Source organism: Protopterus annectens, chromosome 4.part0 (assembly GCF_019279795.1).
Source record: "Protopterus annectens isolate FY-2018-M chromosome 4.part0, PAN1.0, whole genome shotgun sequence".
Taxonomy (NCBI): domain Eukaryota; kingdom Metazoa; phylum Chordata; order Ceratodontiformes; family Protopteridae; genus Protopterus; species Protopterus annectens.
In genome coordinates this window covers 696,809,934-696,823,083 of record NC_056733.1, presented here as the reverse complement: position 1 = coordinate 696,823,083, position 13,150 = coordinate 696,809,934, and the positions used below count along the sequence as shown (strand labels likewise).

At 38.0% G+C, this 13,150-nt stretch overlaps 1 protein-coding gene across 1 annotated transcript in view; it reads left to right on the top strand.

The window, feature by feature from the left end:
- Positions 1-13,150, top strand: part of LOC122800280 (uncharacterized protein K02A2.6-like) — a 247,206-nt gene that overhangs the window by 151,568 nt on the left and 82,488 nt on the right. The window contains exon 4 of the mRNA XM_044069768.1: positions 5,765-5,873. Coding sequence (XP_043925703.1) covers positions 5,765-5,873 — 109 coding nt within the window. The remainder of the gene's footprint in view (positions 1-5,764; positions 5,874-13,150) is intronic.

The following is a 13,150-nucleotide window of genomic DNA, read 5'->3' as shown; positions in this document are numbered from 1 at the left end:
ATTTGTAGATGTTCTTCATATTGATTACTGTTGTAGTAGCCTTTGCTATATGGGTTATATTCTGCCAAGGATATAACAGCCGACCAACTTCCAAAGCTTCAGGGTATCTTCTACACATGCAAACTGTCAAGCAGCTTGAGCTAAGCTACCTAAAAGACAAGTTTGAGAAAGAATACCTCCATAGCTTTTCTGCCACTGAAGAATACGCTCCTCTGAGGCTTTCGAGGATTGATGGTTGGCTTGTGGTTTCCTTCGCTAGGCAGATAAGTTCCCTTTGGGGAAAACGCTTTCATTTTTTTATATTTGCTGAAGATTTATAGATTCACAAGTAGGCACTCGGCTAATTGGTCTTGTGGGCTGTTTTAATCCTAGACAGTTTCTCTCAAAGGTAAGAATCAAACTCTCTACCTTGTGTCTGCCAGTTAAACATCTTAATCATTATGCCATACCCCACTTTGGGAAAGGTATTTAAAGCTGAGAATGTTGTGTTTTAATGGACTGTCTCAAGACTGTAACATACTTTTAAATGGATTACTCATTTCTTTTCTGTCAGTTTAAAAGTAGTGTAAACTAACTGATGACATATTTTCTGTGGAGAAATTGTATTGATTTTTCCATTATGAGGATGCCATAGGGTTTGAAAGTGCTTTTAATTTTTATTTTTCTGTCAAAAAGTAACTTTTCTAGACTAGTAGTTTTATTGGGATGTGCTGCTTGTCTTCCCCGGGGAAAATGGCACCATTTTTGTATTGACCATGAAACAGATTGTCTGTCCCAAGGTCATTCCTTATTCCAGCTACAAAATGAAAAAGTTAAGCAAACAGCTTTTGCCACCACAGCAGGCTAGCAGTTTGTGTCAGCTGCAGGTGGGTGACTCTGCTGTAGTCATTTATTGTACCTCAGACCACTCATCTTTTACCCAGTATCCCTCTGTTGCAGCACCTACAGCCACTATGGACCGGGGCTTAGCCACAACCTCTGCGACTGTTGGAGTCCCCTCAGTTGGCAAGGGAGAGCCACTTTAGTTGGTTCTGGGAGAGGGAACAGAGAAGGTTACCCTGTTGTGTGAGAATGTGGCTCTGCTCGATAGTGGCACAGGAAAATAATTTTCTTGGGTGGCAAAAGCCAGGGTACCTTTTTGGCTGGGCTTGTATAGGCCCCAGGGCCGATAACTTAGTACCTACCTATGAACCTATGAACCTATGAATGCTGTGCCCATCCCTGGGGGCACAGCTGCTGCCTTTAGTAATACAGTTGGCCCCACTTTTGCTCTTAAAAAAGAAACAGAAAATCAAGTATGTGTCTGCTATTTCTCAAATTTCTTTGATAGGAGTAGTTTACTAGAACTGGCTCAGGGATTAATTCAAGCTATTGATCCTTCTTGTAGAGTAGTTTCTGGTAATGAAACAGGAACACTGCTTTTCCTGAAGATATTCAAGATTCTGAATCTGAACAAGAATATGCAGGGACGTATTCAAGGATTTATTTGAATTTCTGATTCAGACTCAAAGGAGAACTTATTTTCTGATTCTCCCTGTGGGGGGGGGGGTTCTCTTTCTCTGAGTCTATTGCTGCATTGCATTAGTGTTTTCAGTGGGAGAACACTGAGGTTTTCTCAGTCCCTCAGAAAATAGTATGAGTTGTTTAAAGAGGATTTTTTTCAGAACATGCCCTCCCCTCTCCTTCTTCTTGTGCTTTTAGATTGTGTGTGTGTTGCTTTTTGCAGTTTTCCTTATATAGTGCCCCAAAAAAGAAAAAAAAGAAGTTTTTCCACAAGAAGAAAAAAAGATCTTTATCTAGATGGATTTAAGACTTTTTTTTTCTAAGACTTTGGTAATAATATCTCAATTCACATGGTATGGCATTACCCTGGCAAGACTTCACATGAGTAAGGTACAGTGATATGTGAAATCTCTTTGTTCCCAGCATCAACATCCTTTATTGTTTTAGATCTCAGTACTGCAGTTTGTCAGAAGCTAAACCTTTTTGTGCAGATAGCAGGTATCTTTATATTCCCTTTTCCCTCCTTGCTCCAAAGCAGTCAGTCACTACAGAATCCTCAGACTTTGCTTGAGGAGCAATTTCAGCACAGTTAAAAATTCAGGGGGTGTGGGACACCAAGGACAGCTGCAAGCAGATAAATATCAAGGAGATGCTTGCCCTGATCAAGGCACTCAACTCTCTGAACCATCTTTATCTCCGGGACCTTTTTACATGGTTACAGACAATACCACAGTCATGTGGTACATCAGCTAGTAAGGAGGAACCAGGTTGTAACCCCCTTTGCAGACTATCCATATTAGCTTGGGATGTAGTTTCACAGCATAATCTCACTCTACAGGCATGCTGCATTCCCTCAGAGCACAATTGCATGGCAGACAATCTGAGCAGGACCAGGGCAGACCCTCATGAATGGAAATTAGATCAGGGGGGGCTTCCAAAATGTGATTCATCTGGGGGAGTTCCTCAAGTAGACCTCTTTGCCTCCTCTTTGAACAATCAACTGTAAAACCTCTGTTCCAGGACTCCTTGCAAGAAGGCCTGGAAGACAGAGGCCTTTGTTATTCTTTGGACAGGAATGTTCCTGTATGCTTTTTTACCCTTTCCACTAATATCTACGGTATTTTTGAAGATTCGGAAGTAATCCCCCAAGATCATTGTTCTGACTCCTTTCTGGCCCAGGCAACAATGGTTTTTCTCTTCTTTTGGAAACAGCCAGGGGCAATTTCCATGAGCATTTTCACAGAATGGAACCTGTTTACTGAAGATGTGCAGCAGGTAGTAATGAAGGCAAAAAAGTCTACTACTAGAACATTATACATTAACAAATGGAAACAGTGTTCTAGCTGGTGCCAACAAAATAATTCCTGCCCCATTTAGGGCTGTTGTTATCTGTTTTTACAAGATTTGTGTGAGTTACTACACTGTGTCCTTTCTTATTCCTGTATCAAGGTTCATTTATCAGCCACTTCAGCATGTCTGCTCATGCTCTTTCAAGGCAGTCTCATGGCAAAATGTTCCTGAAAGGGGTTTTTCATTAGAGGCCTCCAAATAAACTCTTAGCCCATTCTTAGGCTCATAATTTTGTGTTAGAGAAGGTAACACTTGCTGCATTTGAACCAGCTAATCTGGCTGACTTGAGGTTCTTAACATGGAAAATGGTTTTAATGATTGCTCTGACCTCTGCTAGAAAGGTATCTGAGTTGTAAGCTGTTATGGTGAGTCAGCCCTGCCTCATTTTCCATAGGAACATAGATTCATAGATTATTACTAAGCTAACTGCTCTCATGGACCATTTTAAGCCTAGCCAATTGCCCCCTGTGAGAATCAAACCCTGCACCTTGTGTTTCTAAGTAAACACCTTAACCATTACACCACCCTCCCACCCCTTGGATTTGTTTGAGAACTAATCATTCCTTTATGCCTCAAATGGCATCTAAGTTTACTTTAAGCCAAACTATCCATCTCCCTGTTTTCTTTCCTGAACCTAAAAACAAGAGAGAATGGATACTCCATATCTTGGATGTCCACAGACAACTCAGGTACTGTTTTGACAGAATGAAATCTTTCAGATTTTTGGATCAACTGTCCATTTTTGTGAAGGCTAGAAAAACTAAAACAATGAGTGAGAAGGTCACTGAAAAACCAATCAGTAAAAAAATGAAAACTCCAGCAAAGCTATAACTTCCACTGCATGACCTCCCAAACCTCTTGTATTAGAGGCACATGGGATATATGCAAATGATCCTTATGAACATCAGGTGTTTCAGCTATATGGCAATTCTGAATACCCATGACTTGTTTTGTCATTTTAATGGACAATTTTAGGCCAATAAAGCCAAATCCCACTAACTGCAGATATGCATATTTTGGCCTTGTTATGACCTCATCAGTGCAGCACAAGCAGAGTGTTTGACTAAGCATTAGAAACACAGGGCTGTTATACCCAGCTGATGTCCATTATCATTAGGATCACTGCAAAAATATCCCAAACAACAAACTAAAACAATGAGTGAGAAGGTCACTGAAAAACCAATCAGTAAAAAGAAAATGAAAACTCCAGCAAAGCTAGAACTTCCACTGTGTGACCTCCCAAACCTCTTGTATCAGAGGCACGTGGGATATATGCAAATGATCCTTATGAACATCAGGTGTTTCAGCTGTCTGGTCAATGCCCATGGCTTGTTTTGTCATTTTAATGGACAATTTCAGGCCAATAAAGCCAAAGCCCACTAGCTGCGGATATGCATATTTCGGCCTTGTTATGATCTCATCAGCATAGCACAAGCAGAGTGTTTGACTAAGCATTAGAAACACGGGGCTGTTATACCCAGCTGATGTCCATTATCATTAGGGTCAATGCAAAAATATCCCAAACAATAAACTAAAACAATGAGTGGGAAGGTCACTGAAAAAACAATCAGTAAAAACAAAATAAAAACTCCAGCAAAGCTAGAACTTCCACTGCATGACCTCCCAAACCTCTTGTATCAGAGGCACATGGGATATATGCAAATGATCCTTAAGAACATCAGGTGTTTCAGCTATTTGGCGATTCTGAATGCCAATGACTTGTTTTGTCATTTTAATGGACAATTTTAGGTCAATAAGCCAAACCCCACTAGCTGCGGATATGCATATTTTGGCCTTGTTATGACCTCATCAGCACAGCACAAGCAGAGTGTTTGACTAAGCATTAGAAACACGGGGCTGTTATACCCAGCTGATGTCCATTATCATTAGGGTCACTGTTTTTACTGAAGGCTAGAAAAAGGAACAACCTGTGTCAAAACAGACTATTTCCAAATGGTTGTCTAAGGCTATTACTTTTTGTTATATTTAACATGACAAATCTATTCCAGGTAGGGTCAAGGACTACTCTACTAGAGCCTTGGCTTCATCTATGTCTTTTTGGAAAAGGTTGGATTCTAGAAGTATTCTAAAGCTGCTATTTGGTCCGCTTTATATACTTCTACAAAGCACTATAAGCCTGATTCCTTCTCTAGATCTAGATCAATCTTTGCTAGGACCATTCTCCAAAGGCTCCTGGACCCTTCTTCTTCCTCCTCCCAAATATAGTTAGATACGGTAATCTACCCATATAGCTAAGGCTACTGCAGCAGTGATCAGTATATGAAGAACATAGTACGGTTGTGTAAGTTGAACTTATCATAACAGTAAATGTTTGAATGATCACTGCTGCAGTAGCTGCAGTAGCTACTCCTTCCCTCCATCCCCCCTTTTTGGAGGGTTTGCTTTTTATGCCACAATGTGTATATTTATTTATTTATTTATTTATTTTTGTTATTCATGGCATTGTCGTTTCATGCGTCAGCCTCCCCCATTCTGCTTGCAGGAGTGCTGTAAAAGGCTTTGTGCCCAAGCTTGACTTTTAGTAAGCTCAGCTCAAGATGCTTGGCAGTTTGGGTGTGTGGAAGGTACCATGAAGCTTTGGAAGCTATACAGCTGTTATATCCATAGCAAGATATAACCCATATAACTAAGGCTACTGCAGCTGTGGTCATTCAAAAATCTACTGTTGTGGTACATTCAACTTACACAACTGTACTTTGCATCATTATGTGTTTTTGTCATATATCTTTTGTTGATTTATAGTTGCATCTTGTTTGTTATGTGCTTTTGTCATACATGTTTTGTTGATTTGTAATAGCATCTTGTGTGTTATAAGTTTTTGTCATACATCTTTTGCAGATTTATAGTAACCATACATCTTTTTAATGTTCTCTCTTATGGATTCTTTCAGCTGCAAGGTGTATCACTGTTTTACCATTTTGTGGGCTGCAGTCTTGCATCAACTGACCTTAGGGACCTGCTGAAGAGGTTGTGCTGCTTTTTGCTCCCTGACCAGAAAGGTAGGCATCACTAGAGAATATACAATGCTCTAGACTGAGGATGACTTTGCACTATGTTTCAGTAGTTTGGCCATTACAGTAACTGTCAGAAGTGACTCATTAAAGTTAGCAAGTGACACAGTAATGTATAAAGTGATTTTCCCTAGTTCTTTTTCAGGGATGGGGAATATTTCTTACTACTGCTGCTGATCTATGACCAAACATGTCAAACTGAGGTAACGTTTCTAGGGTAATATGTTAAATAAAGCTCCACTTGGTCTTTTTTGGCTATAATTTACTGATATGTCATCCAAAGCCAGATCATGGTCAAATTTGGCCCTAGGGAAGATAATGGATCAGGGCACCCTGACCCCCTGGCAGTAGCTATAGTAACTATACCTCCTAAATTTCTCTGTATCCACCTTCTAAAGCTCTCATGTGGGTTTAGCTGTCACTAGGATGACTAGTGAGGGAAGTTTCTGGAGCTTATGGAAGTCACAAGGTAAAGAAGTTCCTCTGTGAGTTCCTAAGCCTTGCTGCATTTTTAAAAGGACCCCATTTTTTTTTTTTTTTTTTTTTATAGTGAAGCTGGAGCACCCCAGCCAACATGGGTCCTAATCAGCTGCCTAGGTTGCTTAGTGCTGGATCCATCTCTGAAGTCATCTGTACTCTGTACTTGTCAAAAATGGTGACCATTCTTCTTTATGTTTAAAATCTTTGTTTGTCAATAAAGCATGACTATGTAATACCCCCATAAGCGAATAAACCTGGATTTGAACTCTCAGACGTCTGAAGGCATTTTGTTATAGCTGCAAACAAATAAGAAATTCCATAACAGAACTATAGTTTGAGAGAGGCAGCAGAGTTCAGAAATAAAACTGAGGTACTAGATCCAGTCATACAATGATATACTTTAATGCCATTTCTTGAGCTTCACCATTCTAGTAACTTATGTGTAGCATGTAAAGTTATCTAACAGCTGAAGTGTTTTTTCTGAAGAACTGATATCATGTTTAAAACGACTGAGCCTTGTATCACATATTGTAAATATTTAGTGTTTGCATCCCCCTTTTTCCTCATAATTTATGAAATCACCACTACTATTAGTGTAATTCCAATGCCAGATAACCCTGTAGTGAGAATTTAGTATAGGGATAATGAATCTTAATGAAATGGTTGTGATTGTTACTCTCCTGAGTTCTCAAGAACCACTCTGCAGGTGGAGATATGGAGTGAACTCTGTTGAGGGTTATAGTTTTTTGTCTATGGAGAGGAACTTATTTTTAATAATGTACCTGACAATTTATAAAGGTGCCCCTAGTTTAACAATCTGGCATAATCATGGAATAAAATGAACTTGTGAATTGGGAGACTACATGGGCAGCTAAAACTATTCACATAGCCACATATGATATTCTTTTACTTTTTTTCCATTCTGTCAGTTTATATACATGGGTAAAGTAAAGGCTTCTGTGATTTGCTCTAGATGAATTTAGTTGTACTTTCTTATTATCTCCAAAGTACGTTTGATTTAGCAAATTGCCTGTTTTCACAGGTGTAGCTTTATCTTATTAAAGTGCTTTCCCCAAGCTTGGTGTGTTCTGTACAACTACTATGAATGGAACAAAGTATGAGACAACTTGTTAGTAATATTTCCATTGAAAGCTGTTCCACTGATTAAACTTGATAAATACTTTCTAAAATGTAACCAGAACAAAAACAACAAAGACGAGTAAAACAGTTCGATCACCTTGCTTTAATAAAAAGTGCAACAGTGCATCTGGCACCTCGGCCATTCACTTTCTCAGGAGAAAGTATACTGTACCAACTTTTATACAGGTGGAACCCAATCATTAAATAATTACATAATAAAACAATTCATGCTCTTAAAGTGCTACAATGTGCAAAATTACCATGAATCACAGTTCTGAGTCATCCACTGCTGATAAACAACAAATTATACAATAATAACCCAAATACCTGGAATCATAAATAATGCATAATAAAAACTAATGTCTTTTGGCTTTTCCCGGTTAGGGGTCGCCACAGTGGAACTCCAGTCCCCTAATGATTGGCAGTGGACTTTTACAGTGCCAAGGTGCCAGTCCGATGCCCAACCTTCAAAGAAGGCACACCCATTCATGCACACACCTACCTGCATGTTATTAAACTTCAATCGACCATGGGGAGGACATGCAGACTCCACACAGAAGGCGCTCCAGCCGAGAATTGAACCGGAGAACCTCTTGCTGTGAGGCGACAACGCTAACAGCTGTACCACATCGGCCACTATAAATAAATAATACATAATAACACCCACAAACAATCATATTAAAAATTCAAGTTGACTTCTAAATTGAAGTCCTAGGATGTAATATTTTATAATTAAGAATCAGTTTGCTTTCTAATTCATTTAATTTACTGACACAAATCACCTCCAACATCAGAACCTGAACGAGCCTTCTGGAAATATTCTGCAACAGGACATCTAAATTTACAATTCCTGATATCATTGAAATGTTCCATGATACATACCTTAACCTTTCTTTTAGTCTGCCCCACATGACACTACAGCCACAGCCAATGATGTAAACGACCCCACAAAGTGATCAAACTGCTTTACTCATCTTTGTTGTTTTTATTCACTGATTAAACTGACAGTAGCATCATTGACTTTAAAGTGAAAACTCCAGACCAGTGTTATTTGCAGAGGGCAAGCCCCATTCCCTCTGTACCCCACATCTCCTATATTTTATTTTATTTTATTTTATTTTGAATTTGTTAAACAGGTTAGAGCAGTGATCCCACTGGACCTATTTCAGTCACAGCCAAGGGTAAACACAGTAGTTATATAATACTATATGCAGAGAATGACGAAATCCATTATACAAAGTGAATATCGGAGTTGCCTTGAGGCTATAAATGCAATAGATAAATGACATTATATGCAGAGTGACTGACAAAACTTGATATATACATACATTATATATAGAGAGGAAAACAGTACAGGTATATACATGCATTATATATAGAGATGAAAACAGTGCAGGTAGATACAGGCATTATATAGAGAGGAAACAGTACAGGTGATTAAGTTAGTGGTAAAGTACAGCAATTAATAAGGATTTTATTGAGTGAATGTTGAAAACAATGAACAAACTGATTTGTTTTAGAAACCAACAAAATGCCATAAAAAAACAAACCAAAGCAATTTCATGTAGAACTGTTTTAGCTGAATTCCAGCTATATAAACAAAAGGGCATTAAGTGTTTTGAAATAAAAATAGATTTTATCAGCTGCATAAAAGGAAACAGTTTCACATATGGGGAGGGGAATCCAGAGAAAATATCATTGCAGTTCTACTAGTGCTTCACTGGTGATCTTTATTAGTGCTACACTGATAATAAGTGATTCAAAGAGATGAAATAGTTGAATTGAGCAGAACCTTGTTTTAAAATAATTTGCATAGCTCTGAAACGGAACACTTAATGTAGGTGGAACAACAACATTAACTATTTTCCCCAGTGCAGGTATCTACAGACACACACACACACACACACACACACACACACACACACACACACACACACACACACACACACACACAAACACACACACACATGTGCACATGATCACAGACACCAGGACAGTTGTTCTCACTCACAGACACACACATAACCCCCTATAGTCCCACTATACCCACAGACATGTGCACACATTCATGAGATGCAGCTTTGGGGCAGGGCACATGGCTAAATTACATTAGCCGCTCCCCGGAACTGCCAGATATGCATATGACAGTATCCACCGAGACCACTGTAGAACTACTTGTCAGAGCCTACATACCAATGTAGTACTACAGTCATCTTTGAATCACTGCCTAGTAATACACTGAGCAATCGTGATAGAAACAGATTTGTGCATTGAGTTATGTGTTTCTGAATAACCCCCACTATGTGATCACAATGTGTGTGAAAGTATTTATGTGTTCTGTGGCTACTTAAACAAAAAGGGACAACAGATGTTTTCACTCAAGGGCAGACTGCATAAGGCTGTATGTATTGAAGCAAATGGGTTTGTGTATGGCACAAAATCCTGAACAAAGTGGATGAACCCTGACCAGTTTTAAGATGGGTATGCATGCTTGCCAATTTAATGCCTTTGATGTTAATTGGGAAAATTGGACAACTTTGAGACAATAGACATATGTCATTTAGCAAGTGACTTCATATAATAAGCTTTTGTCAATGACAAATAAATGTTGATTACGTTGGTGATGGACTGAAGCAGTTTGATAACAGAGAGGGGGAAAGGCACTGTGAAAGAGACTTATGAAGCATACACCATGCTATTTACATTGAAAAATCAATAAGAAAAGAGGTTCTTTGGAAACATGTTGCATGAATTCTTTCTGTGCATGTGTACTCAGAAAAACTTTCTTGTCAAAGACAAAGAAATGTTAAACTGTGGCATGTTTGTTTCAACCTGGGGAAGTATTTTCCTGTACTAAAACAGTTTAAAAACAGAAGACATGAAGTTAACCATTCATGTTTATTTTTTAAGCTGCCTCTCATGCTGTTCTTCTTCATTTGACTGCATTTTTATTGGTGTAATTTATTCTTCTTCTTTATCTTTTACCCAGCTTCCAGTAGAAAATATTTAAAAGAACTGGGGTTGAAACCACAAGTAATTATGAAACTCTATAACAGAGGTGTAACTATCCCTTCTGCTGTTCGGGGCCATTTCCCGATCTGATGCCCCTTCTCAACTTTAACATGAGGATCAAAAAATGTACTTCAGGTCCAAAAAATGTCCTTTTCTACTTTAAACTGTATCAGACCATTTTCCATGAGTGTAACAAGAGACTTGTTACAGCTAACAGGCAGTACTCAGTGCTTCAGCCCTGACTGAAAATGCCTTACTGGCATACTAGCCCACACATATACATTGCTGGAAATGCATTACTAGTATAAGAAAATCACATATTCTGACATCTTGCGCCAGTGATGGGTGACCCCTTTGCTCCACCATAGCTACACTTCTGATCTGCAGTGACTAAAACTATTCACCTAAACACTGGTTATCTCTGCCTTTGTATACAAATGCTTCTTAAAATTGTTGGCCATAAGGCCATTTCTTGTGCAGTTATCTGAAATGACATGCGTTTACAATTTAATGCTAATAATATAATTCAAGTAATTCTTCAACAATAAGATGCTACTTCTAAATTATAGGCAAAGTGCTTCAGTGATAGTGCGGTCTGCTACAGCACAGAACATGCATGTTTAAACCACTTAATTAACCATAACACATGTACCACTTCACTGGCAAAACAAAACTGGAAGGAAAATCGGGAAATGGTAAGGCTGTGTGGAATGTTTTTAATAGCTAAAAGGTATAATAGAGCGAATCATTCAACATAGAATTGTGTACTATATAAGAGGAGAGCTTGTTGCCCATAATATGCAAAATCCTTCAGTCTGCATGAATATTCCATATGTGCAAAACAGTAAAATCCTGCTGTGAGCTTCAAATACAGGATAATCAGTGGGACAAACTGTGATGTCAGAAAACTACTATTTTGCTTTAAACAGTATTATATAACTCAAGTATCAGTGTGTGATATAAAATACCTCATTTTTTGCTATATTGTTTTGTAAACAATTCACAGGGGCTTTGGAAAAAAATAAACAAAATGACAGAAGAAAAAGTATAAGTTGCTGGCTGTAGTTGTTTTTTATGATACCCACTTTCAGTTAAAATGTAATCATTACAGCTGCAAGTTTGCATATCTCTTTGATATCATTCAAATATTTCCTTTTTTGTATTTTATTAAGGGTATATCTTGCTTCTTCAGTTTTATGACAAGCATTGTGAATGTGAATGTTTCCTTATATGCACTACTTCAATGCAAATATTTGCCAGATTTGAAAAGTAATGTAAAGTTAAAACAAGCCAAATGCCTTTGACTCAGGCTTCATGAAAGAATTGTTGATACATGCATATTTATATGCATTTTTCATGTATCTTCATGAAAATATTTAATAACAAGGCATTAGATCATCTGCAACTATTTTTTGCACTTACCTGCAATGATTCTAGAATGGCTGGATTGCTGGAAGGCTTCCTTCCAACTCTGCAAATACAATTTAATAGATATTATTTTTGCTTTATTTTACTGTTATTTCCTACTAATACACTTTGGCTCTCCATGGACTTACAAGAACAATACTTCACATCTTCATGCTTGCTGATTTAATGATACAAAGTTGGATCTTTTCTGCAGTAGAAGGTGGGGACTCTTTCCTCTGTTTTTATATAAGGAAGCAAATATCATGGTAGTGCTGCACACGGTTTGAGTGCAGTATTTCCATTTATTAATGGAACAAGTTTTGCATCAGCATGCATTTTCCAGATAAAATGAATTATAAACTATAAACCTCTGATATTTAACATTAGTATCCAACTGTAATCCTCAGTGATTACTAGAACATAACAAGTTTATGAGGGATGGATAAGGTAAAAATATGAGACAAAATCAGGGACATTCTGTAAAGATCATGGATAGATGAAAGGTAGGATACAGTGGCATTAGGCAAAATTATGGACAGTTAAGAGTATAGGCTTTGTGCTGCAAGTGATGTGCTTGAAACAGAAGCAGCCTTCACATTTGTTTCCACATGAAATGAATGCAGAACATATTGGGGTTTGAAGACCGTTTTCACCTTCAATGTGTATCCAGCCTTAAAACTGAAAATTATATGAAGAATGCAAGTAAAACTGCCTCAATCTGAAAATCTTCTCTCTCTGAGCACCTTTGTCCCTCTTACTGACTTAGGAATGTACACTGATGATCCCAACATTATGTCAGCACATCGGCAAGGAAGCAAAACTTCCTTCAGAATAATCAGTGAAGGTGGAGCAAGTTATGGGTATGGAAAGCACTTTGTGGAAGAGATCTTCCTTAAAAAAAAGTGAGAATGCAAATTTAAATGACAGAAAGACAGTGACGTTAAGCAACTAATGAGAAAACTCATTTTAAGAGCAGATAGGCTACTTTGATTTCATCTTTTAGCTCAACTTTAATATCAATTTTGAATTAAGGACAAGCAGTGCATCTTTGTTACACTGATCCAGTTTTGAAGCCTTACCAAGTTAATCTCTGCTGTCTGTTTATAAGTGAAAAAAGCAAAAGCAGAAAATATTTCTCTTGATTTGCATGTGACAAACAATAGTATGCATACAGTAACATTAGAGGTGGAGCAGATACAAATACTTTATTTTTTCATTTAGTTTTG